The following is a 23813-nucleotide window of genomic DNA, read 5'->3' as shown; positions in this document are numbered from 1 at the left end:
TTACCTCACGGCCAGGAGCTAAGACAGTACCGTTACTTCACTTGAAGATGATTGCCGACAATGAGGCTATTTTAGTCTCATTAGTGTTGTTTTTTTTTTTAAGATGTTAGTTTAGGGGTCCATCTCTTATTGTGGTTGAGCTTGTTGGTGTTTCACACTTTTGGTGTTGCATTTTTCATGTGTTGGTGCTTCTGATTTTTTTAAGTTGGCATCTTGTCAATTTTTGTTGTTGGCTAAGCAAAGGTGGCCAAGGTGGGTAGTGTTTCCATAATTTTGGACACCTCTCTCTTTGCCTTATTACCTTTGTCTTCATCGGCTTTTCTCATTGTTCTTTATGCTTCGAGTTAGTAAAATTTCTTTCGCTGAGAAGAAAATAATGCATTTTTCTTTTACGCCAATGATTTTGCCACTTGTTGGATAACCCCATTTTTAACTTTCTATATACTATTTTTCAATTTGCACTCTAGAATTTCAGATTTCATAGAATCACATAGGTGAGCATAAACTTGATGAATAAGAAATCATCTTGCTTTGAGTGCGGATCTTGAAAGATTTTTATGCTCTCTCCCCCCTTGGCCCTCAGCATTTCTTTTTCTTCCACTAATTCCTTATAATCCAAGATCCAAACAAAATTCTTTTGTGGCAAAATGAAAATAAACTGGTTGCACCGTCTGCCTGTTTTCTTCTGATGATATTTGGCACTTAACAAACATTGTACCTTCGGATGGATCAACTAGCAAATGAAACTGCTGCTAAAACGGAAAGCGGACTCAAAACTACCGGTCACGTTGACTGAAAAAGATGTTTCCAACCAATACGATAGCCCCCTCATTATTTACAGTCAAAATGATCCTCTTTAAAGTTTCAATTCGCTCGTCCACGACACGAAACAAATTCTTTTATGAAGGTTGACGGGATTCATATCCCAACATGTGCTCCACAGTAGCTGTGCTGTCACTCAATGAGATTTCAAATGCCGTAGGAACTCATCTTTTTTTTTTTTCATGACGAGAGAGGACAAATATAAAGCGACAATCCATCACGAATGAAAACCTAGCATTTGGAGCAAAAAAATATGTACAACTGCGGAGCTCACCAAAGGTGGCACAATATGTGCGTGATTTTCAGTTTTCTATCTACCTACCTCATTTGCTTACCGGCTAACTTTCTTGGCTTTTTACCAGCTGAGCACTAGTCTACCCAATCCGTCGTGTAATGCTAGATCAATAAAATGATCAAAATTGAGTTAAAAGTAACCTTCTGTTCTGCTTTTTTTTTTTTTCCCAGCTTCTTTTACAAACAAGAATTACCTATTGATCAGCTTCCATTCCTCATGAAGCTGCACCAGCTGATGTTGCTCTATGCAATGGGCTGAATCTTGTTCTCAGCCTATCATCTTTCCCGGCTTGTGTCTGATTCAAGTGTTTAACTGTGGATGTTAAAAAGCATTCAACTGTAAGTAGGACAAACAAAAAAAAATTAGAGTCATACCTAGAAAATGGAGATAACTCGACACTTCCTCAGTAATTATGACTGTCTTTCGGTCTACCTCCAATCAAGGTTTCCATAAAGCTAGCCTAGAATATAAACAACCATAGGCTGCATCTTTTATGTTTCATGGCAGCATTGGTTAGATGTCCATAGTCAAAGCACGAGCTCAATTGTTCAGTGCAGATTCAGAAAGTATCAAAATAGCCACAGAACTAAAGGAGGTTAATTCAGTGACAGCCCACTCTGTGTAGAATATCAGCCATTACTTATAGCGTGATAATTATGTAAATAATCATGAAACTTTTCAAAAGTGCGTGAGAACTGGTATCGTGTTGTTGTCAGGACATTGACCACATAGTTTCTGAATACTTGTGATCTTTTTTCGTTTTCTATTCATCACCTAATAAACAAGTGAGAGGGTGAGAAAAAAGAAAGAAAAGAACGAAATTTCAAATCAAATAAAGTAACATAAATTTGAAAAAATTTCTTGGAACAATGAAAGCATAGTAGAAGTCCTTGATAGGCATATTTAGAATTTCATTGCTATTAAGATAAGGACAAGGTCTCAAGCATATTAGTAGTCCTTGATAAGCATACTAGCTGTTATTGATGTTTATCTTTTTGTTATGAAAAGGGCAAGGTCACATAGTTATTAGGGTCAGTTTCTGCCACACATAAAGTCAGTTCAAAGGATCGTATTTCAATGGCCAAATTAGACAATTCTCATCCATCTTATGGAACCTAATATTTTAGAAAGACAATGGCAGTATAAAAGGGCCACAAAACCAATAGAATTTGAAGACCAGCAACATGTCCAATAACAACTATGAATCAAACGAATCGAACATAATACCCATGTAAGGGATTAATGCTTTGTAAGTTTTATTCCTTCACAAGGGAAAACTTGTTAGCATGGAAAATGGCTATCCAAGTGGAACAAGCAGGCATATCAAGTAACATATGTACAATCTCACAGAAATCTCCAAAAATTGGAATATACAACTTGGGTTTGCCAAAAAGTATCACTACTGTAGACTTATTAGAAACAAGCTTGGTTTTATGTTTACCAAAAGGTACCAACATACTTCAGGAAATAGTTTTAGCTTCATATATTCAGGTTTTAAAGGTCGGACCTTAGTAGCAGGAACCTTCAACCATGCCCACGTTTCTTCGACGGAAACGCGTTTCCGCGTTCCCGTCGAAGGAAACTCCAAGAAACCCGTCCCAATGACGACGGGAACTCGTTCCTTACCTAGACAGGAACTTACACCCAAAAAACGATTGAGAGACTTACGATTCAAGTTGCAATTGGTACCTTTAAAGTTGTTTTGACCTTGTTAGTGAGCACATCTGATATTAACCTTCTAGAGTCATATTAATGCCCTTAACTTTTACGCCTACTTAATATGCACAAGAACTCTATTGTGTAATCATGTGCTACAATAAAAATGTTGAAATATAACTAGAAACTTATAATTTTAATAGTAATATTTTATGTGGTAGAATAATATTTTTATATTGACATTTAACAATATAAAATTGCAAAATATATTTATAATTTTAATAATTTTTCCTAACCGCTCCCAATGGCGCTCCCACACTTCTGTGATCATTCGCTCCCCCGTCCCCGCCCCCACTCCCGCTCTCGTCCCCGCTCCCGCTTCATGAAACTAAGGGTCGGACTACATCTGGTCATTGATATTGTCCTCACAGCAAGTAGTAACTACTAACTAGTAAAAGAAGATAAAAGTTTTGCAATACCTGAAGCAATCCCATCTGCGATCATAGCCAGGCCCTGGAAACTAGCGGAGAGAAAAGAGTTGTGTGGGCTCCACTTTCACGGTCTAAAACTTACTATGATTTTTCTGATTGGCCCATGGATCCTTCGAAGAAAAATGGAACTCAATGTGGCCACCGAGAAAAGGATAAAGTAAGGATAGTAAACGTATTGCTAGTCCAATGACTCCGAATAGATGATGGACTCGAGAGTAGTTGAAGTGGTTCCAACAAGAGAATTTGATTTTGCATACAGATAAGAATCTTGACGCACTCTTTCAGCCATATCTTTCAACTGCAAGAAATTGAAGTATAGGCTAGTCACTACGAGAAATTATGCTGGCTGACTGGTGGCAATTCTACAACATACTGAGATGCAATAGAAGGAGGACACTATTATAAACATCCATTTCCAACTTCATCCTTCATCTTTTCAAGGGGCAGACATTAATTGGAAGGTAGCTACTTCATACCAACTATCAACATACATGATTATTATACTAATATGCAAAGCACTGTTATCTTTAATTGAAGTTTGCTGAAGAATGTTTCTGCAGGTTTTTAATTTTTAACACAGAAGCATGATACAATACAAAGAATTGATTCTCCTTGACCACTGAAATCTACAGCATGGGACTAAAATAGGATAAAATCCACGAACAAGAAGATTGCAAAAGAGTGTACCAATTAGAATAAGGTCACGTGAGCAGAAACTGTGTGGCATGAAACTAGTAGTGGTGGCTAAACTGAACATAGGTGAAGTAGCACATCAGCTAAGAGCACTGTGTATATACCTACCTGTACTTCAATCCTTGTCAGTTGTCAACTTAGTCCCGGAGCAGTAGGAATTGGGAACAGTATACAAAAACAACTCAAGTTATTAGCAAAAAGCCAACAACTAGAGTAGTAGAGTGTAAAATTACTTCTGTAATAGCTAGTAATTAATAGATTAATTCTCCATCCTTCGTTTCTTTTCTTTGCCAGTTTATCATTCTGCCAGAGACTACTACAAAGCTCAGGAGCAAGACACATCTAATAGTAGCATTTATTTTTCAGCTGCACTGATACTTATCAAAAATAATAATAATTCAGCTGCACTGATGCTACACATGTTTACACTGACTGCAATTAGTCAAGGAGTCGTCGTGATAAATCCAGTCACCCAAACGGAGACATTTGATCAAGCTGAATGAATTTTGTTACAATTTCATCACGTATAGTCATACTACTAACAATTTAGCTTCGAAGCAACACGAGCCTTGTTCTCAACTGATTTAGTTTCCATTTACCGAGTAAAAAGCACCTTAATTACTTTCCTGCAGAATCAGGATGCTATTGCTAGACTAGCTTAATGGTTGACAAACAGATATAACCTACCAAGGGGATCATCGACTACAGCAGTAATATAGCCATAATGCTGGTTATACTCAAATAACGAGTACAAACACTCAGTAGACAACAGTGGAATAACACTCAGTGAATAGCCAAGATGCCGATTATAATTCCAATAAGTTTAGAACAGCTATTTTTCACAGAATGCTCTAAATCTGAATCCAAAGTTAAGGGAAGTCTTCCCCCTATAAACTGAAAGTCGAAAGCCAATAGCTGGATACACCAGTCTTGTGGAACACCTCATCTGAGGTAATGAACATATTAGTTACCATAGAAGTTAATGAACAATTCCGACTTTTATTCATTACACCCAGGCCTGATGGCTGTGACTTTGCAACAAACACTTGTCAATACCTGCATCCAGAGGCATTTGCAAGTGGTCTGACACGTAACTTTTATGTGCTACTGAAACTTAAAGAGTTAAGCCTACTTTCGCTGTTGAACTCCAAATTTTGCATAACTACAAAGGAGATTGTTCCATCAGAAGATCAACATGACCGACAACAATTGTACAGTGATACATTAATTGAATCACAATAATCTCTCACCTGTCTGGTTAGAGATTTGATTACTTCTATTGCAGCTTTGTTTCTCTCTGCTTCCTCCCTTGCTAGTTTACTTGCCTCGTTCAAATGCCTTGAAGTTATTTCAAGCTCCACTTCAAGATGTTCGGATTTGTGAGTAAGATCCTCTACCTACATGATTTTTCACACATGTAAGTAATTTTGTTGAAGGTGTAGATTCTTCTTTCAATCCATCTGCAGTTGAAGGGATATGGTTATGCTATAGTAGGAAAAAGGCCAGCATAAACCAATGAAATTTACTGGATAAAAAGCTGGATTTTCTACTGGCCCAAATGTGCATGTACAGCCAATTTGACTGCCTAGAATCATGAAATAATCAGACGTATTTCATGACATTTAACATTACTGTCCTTAGCAGCTATTCAGTTCATTGAGGTTGACTGAGCAGTGTGCATTACATGTACAGGTGGACTAGTGTACACCTATCAAGGTTTGCACACCAGAGTTAGAGATTGCTGCCGAAATACAAGTAGAGGTGGACTAGTCAACACCTATCAATGTTTGCACAGCAGATTTATAAAACACAAATAACAAATCAGATCCATATAAATATATCAGCAGTCATTCTGTTATATCGTTGTTCTCTTTTAGTTAATAGTAACTCTTACAGGCAGGCAATGAATGACCCTATAAAAACTCACATGCATATTAAGCATAACCACAAACTTAGCTGTTTCGGCAAAAAGAGATCATTACCTGCGAGCTTAATATTGCTATTTCTTCCTTTAAGCCATCATTTTTTTGCTTTAAATCATCAACAATGGCTTCAGGGCATGAAAGAGAAGAATATGCTGATCCAAGTGACACCGAATGAGGAGGGCTTGAACTTCTGGAGACTGGAGATGCTGCTCGAGAATATGCTCTTGAACCAGGGAGAGAAGCATTGGATGTATAAGAGCTTCCACATTGGACACTGCCAGCGTCTATTGGAGGGGTATGACCATTGTTTGAGTGTGTTTTTCTATCCTGTTTGGAACTTCGGCTACTAGCTCGTTTTAATGAATCAAATGAGGAGAGTCTGGAAAGTAGGCCGCGTGGTTTAGTTTCAAGGATCTCCTTCTCTTCTACCCCACTGCAATTCTGATGTATATTTCCACTTGGAATTCTGGGAATTATAAATGTGGATCCCGATGCCATAGTTATCTTTAGCTTTGTAAAGCAAGCATCACAAACGCGGTAAGGCTTTTTGATATTTGGAGCCAAAGAAGCCCTAAGAGATTTTCGACTACAACAGGGTTTGCAAAAAACAAGGCCACAATTGTAGCAATTATGGCGCTTTCGTCTGAAATTAAAAGGACTACGACAACCAGAACATAGAGAAATATCAGCATGGCAGATCCATTTATGCAAACAAATGGCAGCAGTGAAATTAGATCCACAAACTACATTCTTTACGCGTTTGTCTTGTAAAGCTTCAACGAGAGTGGGGGTGTCTCTGTCATTATTGTCCCCGTGACCTAATTGACCATTAGATCCCTTTCCCCAAGTGTAAACCTCATATTTAGAACTCAAAACTGCAACATGATGAGAACCACATGATATCTCTTCAATGAAATTGTTCCTGATTTTACCTTCAACACAAGTGGGAATCTTATCACCACTTCTGGGATTCCCAAGTTGTCCATAATCAGCACTACCCATTGTATACACTCGCCCTGAGGTTGCAAGGGCAATAGTGATGCTATGACCACATGCCACTTGACAAAAGTTTGTGTTTTCTGGAAAAAATGCTATGCAAGATGGAACAAGTCTAGATTCTTTATCGCCATGTCCAAGTTGGCCTTTATCCCCATCTCCCCAAGTAAACAGCTTTTTGGTTGAGCTGCCTGAACTTGCTGGTTCTTCAATAACTTCCACCACAGCAGCAGTGTGCCAGAAACCACAAGAAACCTTCACAGTGTGTAGCCCTTTAAGAGTAATAACTTCTCTGGGTGTACTTGAACTATTGCGATCTCCATGACCCAGGGCACCAAATGTTCCTTGTCCAAAGGTAAACAACTGCCCTCCCATAGTAACAGCTGCTGTATGCCATGGTCCACAAGAGATGGATTTTACATGCATACCTTCCATCGGACCGCTTACTTTTCTAGGGGTCCAGCAACCGACCTCACTCCCATGCCCTAGAAGGCCAAAATTGTGGGTACCATCTCCCCAAGTATAAAAATCTCCAGATACTGTAACAGCACAAGTGTGATACTCTCCACAGGCTACCAAATCAGTGTTCGATCCGCTAAGAGTGGTGATGAGCATTGGGTTAGAAACATCAACTTGTGCTCCATGCCCAAGCTTGCCACCTAACCCCTCTCCCCAACTAAAGATCTCCCCCTGCTTGGTGACTAATACAGCATGTTTACTCCCACAAGCGATATTTCGGACATCAAGCATTGTTGCTGAATCCAGAGTTTTTGGCAGCAGAGCATCCATTCGGACTTGAGGCAATATTCCATTTCTATAAACACCTCCACCTAGCATTCCATTACCAATTTCTTCTCCCCAAATAAGAACATCGCCTATAGCATCCAAATCCTCAAGAGAAGATCCCTGGCTTGATGAACTTACTGCACTCGACAAACTGAGTCGAATATTATCCGCAGAACCCCTACCATCAATGGTATCCAATCCCACAGATGATAGTGAGCTTAGAGAACTGGTAACAGACTGTGTTTGTGGGTAACACTGTGCATCACTATAGGTTAAGACATCAGAAAATGCTCTTCCCAATAGTTTCTGCGGGGGATTGTCGAAAGGAACCGGATTTTTTTTATCTGCTTCATTTATCCCTTGATCCTGCCATAACAAAAGCTACTGAGAAAAAACCTACCAGAAAAGAACAAAAGAGAAAAGTCTGAAGACATTAAATGAAGGAATGATCGCATTAAGTATCATGTCAGCAAACCTTAAGAACTGTGTCACTGCTGCAACTTGAGAAAAGTGGAGAGTTCCTTTGTGTGTGAGCACTTGAACTAGATGCGCTATCACTACTTGCTTCATTTCTCCATTTTTTATAGTGACCCCGTGAAATTAATGCCCTCAGGGCAACAAACCAGATTTCAGCTTCATCCTTATCTTTGCAGATCTGTCCAGTGTCCAATAGTTTATGGCAGCCACATATATAAACATCAGACCATCCTATCTCATACTGGAAACATTCAACATGCATCATAGCGCACAACGATCTAAAGGACAAGAATAGAACTCAATTATGAACAACTTCCACATGATTGGTGACTCTCCCGTATGTTGGGAAAGGATCAACATTATACATTGAAGTTAAATAATTCAGGTCATTCTCAATCTGATGTCGAAGTCATGAATTGCTCATACATTTGAGATAACAACAATTGTTAAAAAGGTGGTAAAATCATCTCTTTAGCATCTGGTAAGAACCAAGGACTTTTCCATCAACTTAGGATAGGAAAGGCACATACCAACTCATCCATATAAAAATAATCTCGGAGGTGAGCATCATGTAACATCCCATTTTTTGGAATTTCAGGGTTTGATAGCTTCACACTCAAGTCATAAAATGCAGGACTATAAGCCAGCAAAAAGGTTTCATTTTACAACAATAATTACTTGTTGCACATGGTAACCCTTCTTCATCACGTTGCTCTATTTCATCTACAATTAGCAATACTCCTGTCAAGAATGTTTAAGCTCATACCCTGCATGTCTATCCTGTATACAAGTTAATACTATTTATCCCCTTGATATACTGGAGCCTAATCAGAATGTCCCATCTCTCTAATTCTCGGCTAACAATATTTGATAGCAAAGTTGTTAAAATGGAACTTTTATATACAGGACGGAAAAAACAAAAAAGAAAGAAAATGAAAAGAAAATTGAAGGTGCCTCAAATCAAGAACAATAATCAACCCACCAAATCCAATGACCTATTGCCGTATGCAAGAGAAAATGACTGATATTCCTTCTCAGGCCGAGGATACCGTTGAAAGATCGCCTGCAAAACCAAAAAACATTAACAACCCTTGTTATTTGATGTTTATGCAGCGAAATAAAAATTGAAATCAATTTCAGCATTTTTTGGATATGCTTTTGATGATTTAAATTCCTTTTAGTCATCCTTTTTTATTGTTCTCTTGAAAAAAAAAACTAAAAGATGGCAGCTTTTGGTTGCAGTTAGTTGGATGCACACCATTCATACTCGAACTAAGAGGGAGTGGTTACTAGGAATCTGAGCAATAATGTCAACATTGATGACAACATCTCATCTAAGCAATGGACAAAGTTGATGACAATGATATTCTGATGAATCTGAATCAAGGTACAGAAATGTGCAATTGACAATACTACAAATTTAAGCGATTTAAGAAGAAAAACACAAAGAGTGCTAACTTACAGTACGCTGTCCAGGTATAATCCTTGAAACATGATTCAGTTTAAGCTGTTTCTCCTCTTTCCCATCGTACCATATCAGTGCTGTTTCATCCTGAAGCATAAATACAGACCTTGAGCAAATGGAAGTATCAAAGATAATTATACTTTCTATGCAGATGAGGAACCCTGACTTAAGCTTTGGTCAACTGCCAATGTTATGGTCCACTTACTATTATTTACCACAATATGTATTTTAGTTTAAACGGATAGTCTCTATCTGGTGAGCAAATGATAATTAAGGAGAACAACATCAATAGCAAGAGAACACAAAAATGGTAAATACTGTTTTCTCGTGTAAGGTCGTACATGCTTCTAACACATATGTAGATGAACCATGGACCAATTATAGGCGTTCCACAGAAAAAAGTAGCAAAGTATTCTGAGAACGACTAGAAATCAGTTTATTTGAACAATACCCACTTATGGACTATAGTGTAGCAAAAAAAAAAACACCTTCTCCTTCAAAAGGTTAAATAGTGTATTCTGTGGTAAAGTCATACATGCTTCTAACTGATATATATATATATATATATATATATATACGAACCATGTACCAATTACAGGGCTTCTACAGAGAAACGCTAGCTAACCAGTCTAAGAATGACTAAAGTCAGTTTATATGAACAATACTCACTTATGCACTATAGAGTAGAAAAAAAAAAAAAGCTTCTCCTTTAGAACATCCCGGAGAGGGCCAGGGAAACCGATAATCTATGTTACATGGATCCTTCATTTTGGCTCAAGTACCCGTATCGAGGTGTCCGACAACCATATCCTTTTGGACACTTGGATCCTCTAATTGTTAAGATACATACATAAAAGGAATATCAAATTAGCAAGAAAAGCGGTATTTCAAGTATTTCACGTAGACAGGAGATAGGGAAATAGCAAAAACATAATTTTCTTAACCCTTCATTGTTTAAATACATTTGTAAACATAGTTTACAGTACATAATCTGAGAAAATTATGCAATATATAACACAAACAAGAGTTCAGGACGTGTCCCCGTACCCGTACCCAAGTTGGGAACACATATCCACGTATCCTAAGATTTAAGTTTAGAAAGGTCCAACGCTTGGACTTGCACCCGCACCCGCACCCGATACTCGCACCCAAGTCCATGTAACATAACCGATAATGGCTAAACCATGGCAAGTCACAACTCCTATCAGCTACAAAAACCATGTCAGATCTTTTCTAAACTCTCTTACAATCTATTATCTCAGAAAATCCTCTGAAAACTCCCTTTCTTACAACTCTCTTATGAGCCTCATATTAAAACATAGGGATCTATTGCAGGAGTCCTACAACTAAGTGTATTTCTACTTTTTTCCACTTCTTTTGTTTAGATCGCCAGGTATCTCTTTAGAAAAGCAATTTATATTTCTTATTTTGCAAGGTTAAAATCCAATAACTTACTACAAAACTAAAGAAACTTAAACGTAATTTGTTCTTAATAAATGCAATAAACGTACATTGGAAAGCCGGAATGGACAAAACTTTGGTTTCCCTCTGCGTCCATACTTAAGCAGATATGCTCCTCTCTTTAAGGCTGTAATGGCCTACATTTGAAAGTAATGTAAGGCAAAAACTATGAGACAGACTTATAGGTAACCTTTGTAACAATTTATAGCATAGTAAGTACCAAAGAGGAATAGGGAAAGTATTAGGAAAGATTAACATACACAAGGAAAAAGAATTAAAATTCAGACAAAACAATTTGGCGATGAAACTTTCAATACTATGACTATGTCCAGGAATCATCTTTGTTCCTCTATATCCACAAGCATAAAATGTAACCAAACAGAAAAACACTATTTTGTTAGTAAAACAACCTATAAAGTGCTTTTATAATAATCAATGCTAATCTTTGACAAACGAACATCTTTCAAGATGACTGCAGTGATGCCGAGTTGATTCCGTAAGAAGGTGTGTTCAAGCTCTCTATTTATTCTGGTGTGGATGGCAGGCATGCCTATATTTCTTAGAACAAAGTTTGATTTGGATTTTTCATTCTAATGACTCTCGGTGGACTTTTGTTGAGGAATTAGGATTGTCTCCGTCTATGGATTGTTCAGATCTTTAGGTCCCAATTTTAATTTCTTCCTTAGCCGAGTGTGAGAGATTACCTTAAAAGATCTTCTACTTCAATTCCTGTTTCAAAAATAGATAATTTTGTACAACACTATCCACAACCACTTTGCAGGCTCCATAGCAAGAAATGGGTCCTGGATAATCCTTTGTTCCATAGCCCTGGGCCTATTTACAACTAGCCAATTAAGAATTCTCAGGACAGAGTCAAGTTGACCTAATTTTAAGCCCTAGCATGGGTGTGAGTTTAGGGCAGCTCTGGGATTATATGTTAGCAGTGACAAAAATGTCCTAAAATATTAAATAGTATTAACTGTTGTGTACACGGAATAACACAGACACGATTTGAGAGGAAATTTTGGATCTATATTCACCACCTAATAAAATCTTACAAAAGTTCGGAATCTTACAAAAACCTCCCCCCCCCTGCGCTCTATCTCACCCTAACTCTACACATGTACATATACTGGAGAAAAAAGCAACAAAGTCAAAAACGGGGCCCTAAGAAAGTCTCCAATAGTGGCTGGGAATGGTTATCGGTGGGCTGAGCTGATGGAGCTACCTCTGGCGTCTCTCTCACAGTACTCGCTTTCTCTCAATTGGGGGAAAAGTCAACAATAACCCCAAGGGGTTAGCTTGATGGTCAAGGCCTAGAACTTGTTGGGGTTTTCCCATATTAAATGAAATTGGAAAATGGAAAGAAAAGTTAATGAACTTTGGGTAGTGAAGAGTATTTGATGTGGTGGCTTTTGACTTTGGGTACTCCAAAGGTCCTTCAAGAACCTTCCTTCATGCATTATAAAAGGCAAGTTACCTCTACATGGGTTCAAGTGAGTAGAGAGAATAGAGATAGAAAAGTGTGGGTGAGAGGGCAGTCCCTTCAGGAGTCACTGGGTACACTGGTCATGAGGTGAGAGGAGAGTAGATGTGCAAAAAATAGAGATGGGTGGGGGGTGGGGGGCGGGGGGGGGGGGGGGGGGTAACTAAAAAACATTGTGCACAGCCATGGTGTTAGGAGCTCGAGGGTGGTTTTTCATCTCACATTGTAAAATCTCCTATTTTTCATATAGCGAACTATCTCTCTCTCCCGCAGAGTACGCTTTGACGCTGAACCGCGTAAATATCGTGTGTCCTTTCTGTGCGTGTTTATTTTTTTGTTATGCTTCCGTTGTGGGTGGGATTGATTAATCCCAACCGGACTTAGGGGCTTGCTCCCTCCTAGGTCTCATGTTTGAAACTCCTCAGCGCTATTAGCTCGTCCTAGTTATGGGGCCAGTCCACACGGGGCCTTGTCCCGACCAAAAATCTAGCTTTGTCCCCACTTTAAATCTAGTGAACAGTGAGATTATTCATATATCTACCATTGTTTACATAATGACGCAATATAGAAAACTCACAATTGCCGACAAACGATTTATATTCTGAAAGAGTTACATATTGCTTCAATCAACACTACGGGACATATTCTTCTCTGTGTACCAGAAATCATTAATCTATTTATTTTCTCTTGTAATACAGTTGATTTTGACAATTTAAGTGGACTTTTATTACTTTGATCCAGTACCAACAGCCAAGTGCTGGCAATACTTTTGAACTCAATGAGTTCAGTTGAACCCCCTCAATGCACTCTTGAGCCACCCCTTTGTGAGTTAGCAAGGTTCAGTATGCACCACTTTCAGCGGTCTTCTAGTATGTCCTCTACCTACGAAGAAGCTAAAGGACCTGTTTCATCATAAAGCTCTAAGTTAAGGCACAAATTGGTAGAAACTAGAAAGAAGTGCTCAATGCTCAAGGACAAGAAAATAGAAGCATGAATCAAGACTCCGTGGATAGTCGTTCTTGAGGCATTTGGAGCAACAATTAATTTCTTTGGGGGCTAAACCAAACAAATATCAACTAAGCATAATCAACGAGCTGCTTAAGACATGTAGGAAAGGTACTGAAGTGTCAAGCATCAACTCGGCTACTATTTCAAGAGTCCATAAAACATAGGGACCGGGTCCATGGTAAAATTGTCTGTCATGGACCTGTTAGTTTCCTTTACACCACACATACCATGCTCTGCTTTTCCATCACCTTTTCTTGTTCCTTCTCTTTCCATTTGACTTTGTGGAACAGTTCTTTTGTAGCAAGGAAAAACGGCTTTGTACCACCCAAATGTGGGCCTTCTACATGAAATCTGATGTTATATCAGGGTCATCTGTCCCCTTACTAAGGCCAAAGGAAATACAGAAACATAGGACCCACTAAGAATCATGAAACACTCAAAGCTGGTAACGGCTGAATTGCAGTGTTAGAATAAACAGACCATTAGTCTCGTGCAGAAACCAAGTCACTTAACAACCATAACTAAGATTCAATTCTATTTTCTAAGCCGCTATCTACTCACGGTTCAAAAAGGCACATGAGTGTTTTACTTGTTTCTATGCAGTCAAGAAGCAAAACTGAAACAGATACTTAAGCCTTAAAGCAAAAAATATCTCAGGATGGAAGCATAAATCATTGTATGACTTCTTGTTGCTTTCCTTTTCTATCAGTTTCCTTTGTTCACTTATGAATGTTCCACAACTCCAGCGAGGACCATATTAGTCAGTTGTAGATACTAAAAACAGTCGTGGTTCTCTACTTTTCTTATATTAAGGAAAAACTAAATGCACTTAAAAGACGGTTTTAAAATTGGAAACTGTATGCAACTGGATATGAAGTCAGCAGCAGCACTAACAGCAGTTCCACATCGTGCCCATTGAAGGAAAGAAACATTTTTGTGAAGTATTTGTCCTAAGGAACTTTCCCAATCTGTTTTCATAGCCATTTGACGTTCGTGAATCCGATTAGCGTGGTTCTTGTTTCTATAGAATTAATTCAATATGGGGAACATGTTGACTTGGTCAGTGTTCCTCCCAAGTGTGGTGTAGAGGATTATTTCCCGGGAGTGTCGGCAACCACTCCAGACCAACCCTACGCGTTGTTCATTGAAGGCACACAGTTTTGTTCTTCCACTGATTGTATATATTTACATGTATAGCTAGGTTAGAGAGTGTGGAGAAAACAGAGTGAGAGTGAATCAGAGAGAGGGGGGGTTTTTCATGTATTTGTGTTTGATTTGATTAATACAAGTACGGAGTTTTTCCCTCATATTTGAGTGTGTGATTCCCCGGACGCACAACAGAACAAAATGGACTCAGGGACCTTGTAGTCTTGCTATGTATATATATCTGTCGGAGTGGCATGCTCCTCGATGGAGGAACTTAACTAATCTGTTGTCTTTTGAGCATAGAACAGGGTAGTATGTTTGTCCTCCTGGTCAGCATCCCCTCTGGATGCCAATCCGTCACGGTGGCACGCTCCTCTTGAGAAATGATTGCATTCCTAACATAAAAACTCTGAGGCCCAACTAATTTGTTTGTGGATTTTTAAGCTGTCCCTATCAGACACCCACAGAAGCAACCTCAGACAGGAAAGCAGAGCAGAATGAATCTCATTAGCTATAAAAATTGATCACATTGTAGAGAACAAAAAGTTACAGAAATTACATCACCTGCTCGACATCCCTCTCACCAAGACTAACCCTCTGTATATCAGCCATTCAAACTATAGCATCAGGTATGGCCCTAGCATCAGGTATGGCCCTGGTGCTGCGTGAATCCCATTTCGATGCTATAAAAGCTGCACAGGAAGATTGAAAAAACTTTCATTGAGATTTCGCCCATCATCAACATCACTTCAAGTTCGGCTCTAAACGCAGAAAGCAATTCCAACCTGTCAAAAAACATCATAAATAATGACCATACAATGACCCATTTTGCTTCTCTTATACAACTATTCAATTGCATTACCCTACTATAGAGAAATTGAAATCAGCAACTCCAATTTGGTACATTCATGCTTTATCACTGTACTATGACAAATACTATTAATTTACTATAAAGCAGCTTCAAGAGCTTCCAAAAGCTAGGGTTTGGCACAATGTGGAACGATCAGATGGATTGTGCTCATTTTTCACAAACATGAACATTAAAGCATCTGTTCTCTCACAACATCTGATAAATTTCAACAGCATAATGCATTAAAGAATTTTCTTTAGGTAAATTAAAGCATCTGTTCTCTCACAACATCTGATATTTCGACAGCATAATGCATTAAAGAATTTTCTTTAGGTAATTTACTTTATTGAACAACCAATAAAACCATCATACAAACAAGCAGGGGCATACATACCCCTGAAGAGAACACACAAACAACCACCTAGCACAGGCTACAACAAGCAAAGCAAACACCACTTGATTTTTGGCATTAAAGGATTAGTACTAAACTAAAAACTTATTTATGTATCAAACATCGTTGAGAACTACAAAAAAAGCTAGGGTTGGGCAAAATGCGGATCGATGAGAAGGATTGTGTTCATTTTTCACAAACACAAACATTAAAGCATCGCTTCTCTTACAACATCGGGCAACATTCCGTCAGCGTTACGCATTCACTAATCATCACTGAACTGGAAAATTCTATATCTATAAAAATACCTTTAAGAGATCCGAAAAGTTAGGGTTTGGCTCAATGTGGATTGCTGACATTGAGTACGCAAAACATAAACATCAAAGCACCGCTCCTCTTACATCGAACGAAAATTTTGTATATTATCTACGTAGTCGCTTTAAGAACTTTGAAAAGCTAGGGTTTGGCACAATGTGGATCAATTCCGTCGGTTGCCTTCCGTTTGCACGAACACAAACGTCAAACCACAACGAGAAGACAGAGGGGGGGGGGGGGGGGGGGAATTGTAAATATCACAATGCTGATCTCATGCATTTACCAAACGATCGAGTTTAATGTCAAAGGCTATTCGATGGCATGTTTATGACGAACCTGAGGTCGATTTAGCTCCGAGAGAGAAGAGAAGAAGCCGATTGAAGAACTCGACAGCGGCTAGGTTTTTGGATTATTGAAAAGCTACCGAAAGATAAAACCAGAGAACACAAAAAAGAGATTTGCAGCGCTCTCTCTCTCTCCAATGTGTACGATTATGGAGTACGTATTTTCTCGCTTTGTATCTATCCCTTGATTCTCTCTCTCTCTCTCTCTCTCTCTCTCTCTCTCTCTCTCTGTGCCTTCCGCAGAACTGTTTTCGCCTTTATGCCACGTCACCAACTGTATCTGTATGATGATGGGACGGTTGTTTTTGTCTTTTTGCGGCAGCTTTCGAACCACTCAAGTGGCTTCCCGCCTGAAGTCTACTGTGAACTACTCCACTAATGGAATGGGATATGGATGGGATCGTTAATTTCGGTACGCACGGCTCGGATTTAATTTGATCGCCTACAAATTTCAACTATCCGTTGTTTGGATTCAAATTTGAGCCGTTCAATACCGAAATGAACGGTCGGATCGGCCGAAGTGCAGGAGGTGCACTACAAACACTCCCCGATTCCCACTAATATAGGCCTCATCCGACTTAATAGGTCTAATGGCTTATTTTTTTGTTTTTATTAAAAAAAATTGGGTTTCGATCGTTATTTTTTACTATTTTTTAAATTTCTATTGTTATGACGAAACAATAATATGTGAAAAAATTTGAATAAATACAAAAAAAAAAAAGTCATTAAGCCGAATGAGGCTGTAATTACCACAGTAATAAAATTGAGGAGTGATTTTATCTCTGTGCTCTAATGGTTAAACGCAACCATGTGAGTTTGAAAATGTATATCAAGTGATTTTCGCACTTCCTAAATTGTTCACTTTGGTGAATGCAAAAATTAATATGGAATTGATTTTCACACTTTTCTTAGGGGTGTAGTTAACAATTTTGGAAGTACGAAAATCACGCCCCATTTTTGCTTCTTAAAAATACATTATTGATGGAGTAATTAATTAATTAATTATTGCTAAGTTTTTGATGGAGTGATTATTCCGTGCCTTTAGGGCACCACGTGGCGATGTCCCAAACTCTTATCTGTCACACATTTGTGTGAACTCCACATACTTTGTAACGGAAACCATACAAATGTGCGGTGAAAAAAGAGTTTGGCGCACCACGAGGCGATGCCTATGTGCGAATAATTTTTCTTATTTGATGGTTGTCTCCGCTAGATTAAATTAATATTTTGAAATCATAATTATTTCATGATTAGTGGATTTTTTCAATATTTTTTGCTAGAATACTTTACTCATATTAATCACGACTTTTTTGTTATATAATAATTGACTTGGATTATTCCCGACAAGATGAGTAAAGTAAGGAGTACAAAAGTAAAGATCAAAATCTTTTAAAAATTGGTTTTGAATTATTTTTGTCTTAAAAAAAAAAATCGACTGTTACAGGTTTTTACTTTTTACATATTTTCTGTCAAGAAGAATGATGCAAATCTAACAAATTTTCAAACAGAGAGAGAGAGAGAGAGAGAGAGAGAGAGAGAGGACGAAAAATTTCATTTAGGCCAAAGGGTCTCACAGTAAATAAGAAATAAACTAAATAGGTGCAATAAATACACCTCGCACTCTAGCTTTTTAATCACAAGTTTGTCTTAGATTCGGGTAAGTTTTCATTTAATTTTTTTTGTCTTCAACCTTGTAGCAAAAGTTCATTCGTTTCTGCTAAAAAATACTACTCCGGGTTTTCCCTAAAAAGTTTGTCGATAGTTTCAGAGAATTAAACAAGTTGTTTCTGCAAAATAAACTTTTAGCTGATGTATGTGCGAGGAGAATAACCTATCTCGAAATCCTTGTTTTCGTGCGCTTTTAGCTCATTTAATCCGTTTAGATAATATGAGAAACCTAGCCTTGGTCCAGTAGTTAGAAGAAAACATTAGAAACGGATAATATGAGAAACCTAGCCTTGGTCCAGTAGTTAGAAGAAAACATTAGTCTTTACGCTATAGACAAATAAGGGCAAAACACGCAAAAAATAATTTCGGCAATAGTGGAAACTCATATCTATAATAACATCCATTTCGTATCTATAATATTGTGAGTAGTGGAAATATTGCAACAATAGTTTTGTTGGTCTTGAAGATCAATCTCTCGATCGACACTTTCGAAGAAACCACAGTCTCTCATATTTTGTGTTATGTGTGTTCTTTACTTTCTTCAATTTAACACCAGAGGTTATGTCTCGACTCTTTCTAGTATCTAAGAATAAAGAACGCGTAAAAAAAAAAAAAAAAAAGTTTCATTAATTCATACATTTTTTAAATGACAAATCTTCTCCCAAAAAATATTATATGTAACAAGCGTGGTGTATGAGAGAAGCTTATACAAGAGTTTCACGATTATACGGTACAATCACAAGGAGCAGTGATTAGCAAAACTGAAGACCAAGAAAAACTACATACAGAAAAGGAAAGTATCCAACCCAAAGATGCTCCTAACAACAGCACAGAGTTGTTCCTCTCAACAAAGCAGGTCAGCAGCTACATGTATGGCAACCGAAGAAGCTCAATATCAGTAGTCGTCGTCATAAAAAGTGCGGTTACTACCCCTCCACTTGGCTTCCCTCTCAGCCTGCAGAGCAAGAGAACCAGAAACAATATGAACTGGGTATAAGAGAAATCAAACACACATATACTGCAATGCCACTACAGGTACATTCGGCCTGCTTGATGTCGATCCTTCTAGTTTTGTGATTTTTCTGGAAAACAAAGGAATTGTTCGGCAAGCCATGGGTTGAGCCTGTTTGTTATCCTTTTAGTAATCACAGCTATGAGCTATCATTAATCAATGAAGCCAATGAACAGAGGTGTAATCTCCGGCTCAGCAATTTATAGGTAGTAATAGCTCTCATGTAGAAGGGCGTGTTGGGCTAAAGAAAATATATCATGGTAATTAGACAGACCTTGTTTATGAGCTTCTCAAATGCTTCAGGGCCATTTTCTTGCATATATATTTCTGCAGCAGTTAGAATGTCGTCTGGCTTGCTGAAGATGTCCTCTTTCCTTGGGACATGCCAGATGTTAATACTCGGGGGGTTAAGAAAGAAAGGCCGAACATAATGCTCATACACATATGCAGCCCCACTGAAGTAGGGTATGACCAACCAGCAGGTTCCGATCAGCTTTGCATGCGACCAGAAAGGGATCCTGCCAAACAAAATATAGATGAGGCCAGAGATTTCTACATCTTCACAAAACAACATATGCAGGCGCTTTGGACTTCATGATCAATGACAGTGCCTAAGATGCCAATACATACCAAGATCTCCATACCATTTCGGCCTACTGCTCATCCTTTTTCCAATGTGCCCCCTTTTTAAGTTTTTAGAGTTATTCGTTCTTACTTATGGTGCCACCTACTTTTACTCTTCCTGCCTCAACCGAAGTTTGGCCTTCAATCTTTTAAATGAATCTCTACTCTGGGACAATGCAACAGTTAGTAATGACTGCAAAACAATTCCAACATAACATCACTTAATCGTTAATACTAATTGGTGCAGTCTCACAGATATCCCTCCCCTTGTTTGAATCTGAATATTATTTCCACGGAAAATAACATCAAGCGTCTTCTATTCTGCCCACATTGGAGCGAACCCTTTAGGTTATAACATAGAAGTATTTAAGGTCCTCCACTTCCCTGAAAGTTAGACAAATCCTTTTGGAGTGTGGTAGGTTAGGTTCTTATGAAACCCACGTTGCATAGTATTCCATTGTGTGAACATAAATACCATTTCCTCTTGTTGAAAAGAACTAAAACATATCCTCTTCTCTATTGCCACTCATCCATCTCTTCTTATTTGCAAGTACACTACCCAAAAGTTGTATTATGACGTAGAAGAAACATTCTAACAGTTTTGTTCACTACATTTAGCAGTTCTGCAAACAAAGAACGCTTTTTTGGAACAAGTGAAATCTCAAGACACTTGAAAGGTACTTGCCAGTCTTCACCCATCTCCGAAAGCTATGGGGAACTTAAACTTTTGTTCCATGATATCCATCTCCTATTCCTTTAGCGTGATTAGTTCATGGGAAAAAAAGAAGAGGTATTTCAGGCATCTCTCAACTCCGAATCTCATTGGATTTCAATTACGCTATTTTGAAGTAATGCTCCATATTTTGATACTGCTACCCATTCCAAGGCCTTACTGAAAAAAAGGTGAGAAATTCTCATATATTCTCATATCTTACGTGCTGTGACAAAGGACATGCTCAGGTGGCTGAAGGGATTATAAATGGCATCCGGGATTTCCTTAGTTCAAGAAGGAAGATGAAATACTCCACTCAAAACAAATACATTTGTGAACTGTGGGGGCTATCAGATAGGATTCTACACTTTGTATAGATAGGATTGGATTGTTGTTTTTGTTTCCTGCTTTGTATTAGCTGCTGTAAATTTGTTTCTTGTAAGGGAGCCTATCCCTAGTACATTGTTCTTGGTTGGAGCTTAATAAAAGATTGTGCGCTTGTCAAAAAAAAAACAAGAAGAAGAAGAAGGATCTAGTTCAACGCAAACTCTGCTTAGTGCAAACTTCATTCACCACCAAACAGCATGAATTAATCTAGTTACGAATGTGAAATAATTGCCGAAGTTAAATGTAGGGAAAAAACGCAAACAAAAACAACTTACCATTCAATGAGTTTGGCAAAGGTAAGCTCAAAGAGGGTGATCATAGAATACAGGATCCAGTAAGTAAGCCACTGCCTATCGTCTTCAGAGGACTTGGTCTCAATTGCCCTAATTGAGGCGTACCTGTCAAGAAAACTTCTGATCAAATATACTTTAAGAGCAACAATGCAAAGGTAACAATATTTTGCTCAACATCCTATGTGACACACCTATAATGGTGGGAATTCAAGCGGGCCCTCTTCGTACTGGCAAAACGCTGCTATTTCAAATGGTAAAGACAACGTTGTAAAATAACATGGTCATCTTTGCATCTCCAACCCAAGACCTCTAAAAATAGACAGTCAAAAATTTGTTCTTTAATGAAAAAGTGAAATCCCCATTCCTATCTCTACTTGAAAGAAACTCTCTCCTTCTTCATTTTCCCTTGAAATTTTGAACAAGTATTTTTAACCATTCATAGAACATGTGCAATATTGATCTCATTTTCGAAGGTATTGTCAATATCTTTCTCGTTATTTCAATGTTGTGAGCATTGTATTCACGTTATGAAGGTCGTATGTGTTTTCCGAACATGAACAGAAAATACGGACGAGTCTCTACTTTTTGAACGAGTCTCCATAGTAAACACCCAAAAGGGAGTCTCTGTAGCATGGTCGGAGAGGTTCGAGACTCTAAAACAGAGATAGATAGCTTGGTCGGAGATGCTATGCGTTGTTGCTGGTTTCTGTATAATCAAAACTCCCATCCATTGTCATTTCTTAAGTATAATCAAAACTCCCATCCATTGTCAATCAACAGAACAAACAGGACCACTGGTTCCACTTGTTGATCACTAAACATCGTACTCTTAGTATAAAGTCGAATTCAAGGGTTGGAAATTAGACTTACAGAGGATAAAGAAGACTAACCACAGGCCTGCAGAAGAAAACAACCGAGGCAAATCAAAGAGAGTCAGAAACAGCACCGTTTCCGCAGAATTAACAAAAATATGCACAGAAAAATAATTATCACCCATATGGGCTCTCTATGGATTGTGCAAAAATTCATATTTCAGAAAGAAAAAAAAAACAATTCGAATTAGTTTTTACTCCTACAAGATTGGGGGAAAAAACAAAAATGACCCATCTGGGTTTTCTTTAACAGAGAAAAAAAGAAGCAGAAAACGAGCATTATACGATGGAGTACAATTCCTAATCTGTGAAGAGATCGAGATGGGAATTGAGGGCATTGATTTTCTGTGTATGTACAATTTGGTAGAGAGAGAGAGAGAGGGGTAAAAAGTAAATACCCAGCGAGGACATCGAAGTTGTTAGCAACGACCTTGAGGAAGCTTCGAGCTTCAGATCCCATGATCTATAACAGGGTTTTCTACGTCTTTGTCTGGTTTTCTTCGCTTGTTCTGAATCTCAACCCACAATTTCGTCAGAAAGAATAAGAAGAAGTAGAAGAAGAAAGCGTAAACAAGGAGAGAAGAAGAGTGTGCCTCTGGTTTAAGCTGGGGGGGGGGGGGGGGGGGGTTAATTGTTCTGACAATAAACACCGACTTTTCAAAGAAATTCCATGCTCTCCTAGGAACATTTCGAGGAGTCGTTAGTTTTCATTACTGTATAATCTTTTACTATGTGTTTATTTTCTTTTTCTAATGAGTAGCCTCCCGCGGATCAAAAAAAATAAAAATGAGTAGCCTCCCTTAACCCAGGCGGGAGTTCGAGTCCGGGCAGTTACTCGAACCTCGTTGCGGACTAAAGGGGGAGTTCTCATCAGTTGTGCACTAAAGTAGTGCAGTGGTGACGGGCCGTCCTTCCGGACGGTAGCTATGACTCAAATCGGATATTCCATTAACAAGTAGGGAGTCTCTATGGTCACACCCAAAGAGAGTTGCTACATTGGCTTCCTCTCACCCTCTCAAAAAAAAAAAAACAAAAAAGTATAGATAGTATAATTTTTCTTATTAAAATAGTCCACACACAATCCAGTCTGGTTAACTGTTGCCTCATGATGATGTGCTTAAGAGCACATCACACATGTTGTGAACTCATCACTAGATCCGCCTCAAGTTGAATGGACATGGGTAGCCGTCTGGTCAAAACACATTTATCTAACGTTTTTTTTACCCGAAATTGTAATAGCTACGTATTTTTTTCAAGATAAATGAAGTTCATCACATGGCTACCGATATGAGATCAAACTGATTTTTTGCATGAAGCACCTAGTTACAAAATAAATGAAATTAAATGTTCAAAATAAATAATAGAATCTTATGCGTGCACAAGTAACACGATTCGTTTGGCGGGTCTTATGCACACGCCCCTTGACTCCTCATTTTCCTTTTTTCTTGATATCAATCCATTCTTAATTAGAAAGCACTCACTGAGTTACTTATGGAATCACAAATCTTCCTTGGCCGCCGCCCGTCCGGTAGGTCAGTGTCTGCATCAGCTTACGCACACCTAAATTATTCATAGAAAATCAATTTCTAACCCTTCATTTCGATACAATATTTGATACTATACGATTTTTTGCTTTCG

The 23813-nt window shown here is 38.3% G+C and overlaps 2 protein-coding genes across 4 annotated transcripts; both read right to left on the bottom strand.

Annotated features, from left to right (window-relative positions):
* Positions 1–966: 966 nt before the first annotated feature.
* Positions 967–16971, bottom strand: LOC131311456 (PH, RCC1 and FYVE domains-containing protein 1-like). Of its 3 annotated transcripts, none has more exons than XM_058338928.1 (10): positions 16600–16970; positions 15272–15492; positions 11118–11204; positions 9604–9693; positions 9124–9204; positions 8140–8319; positions 5940–8030; positions 5208–5354; positions 3253–3562; positions 967–1453 (listed from the first exon to the last, which is right to left on the bottom strand). In XM_058338928.1, the coding sequence occupies exons 2-9, from the start codon at positions 15317–15319 to the stop codon at positions 3443–3445; spliced, it is 2844 nt and encodes a 947-aa protein (XP_058194911.1). In that variant the 5' UTR covers positions 15320–15492; positions 16600–16970; the 3' UTR covers positions 967–1453; positions 3253–3442. The 3 variants fall into 3 exon arrangements, with proteins under 3 accessions (XP_058194911.1, XP_058194912.1, XP_058194913.1); XM_058338929.1 differs by having other exon boundaries at positions 15272–15399; XM_058338930.1 differs by lacking the exons at positions 967–1453; positions 3253–3562 and having other exon boundaries at positions 5292–5417; positions 16600–16971.
* Positions 16972–18882: 1911 nt separating this feature from the next.
* Positions 18883–22823, bottom strand: LOC131311685 (HVA22-like protein a). Its single transcript, XM_058339228.1, has 5 exons — positions 22574–22823; positions 22174–22200; positions 21286–21408; positions 19562–19805; positions 18883–19230 (listed from the first exon to the last, which is right to left on the bottom strand). Exons 1-5 carry the CDS (start codon positions 22633–22635, stop codon positions 19171–19173), a joined length of 516 nt encoding a protein of 171 aa, XP_058195211.1. The 5' UTR covers positions 22636–22823; the 3' UTR covers positions 18883–19170.
* Positions 22824–23813: the final 990 nt, after the last annotated feature.

This window comes from Rhododendron vialii, chromosome 12a (assembly GCF_030253575.1).
Source record: "Rhododendron vialii isolate Sample 1 chromosome 12a, ASM3025357v1".
NCBI classification, from domain to species: Eukaryota; Viridiplantae; Streptophyta; class Magnoliopsida; order Ericales; family Ericaceae; genus Rhododendron; species Rhododendron vialii.
The sequence above is the reverse complement of the archived record's forward strand: the minus strand, read 5'-3'. Positions and strand labels throughout refer to the sequence as shown.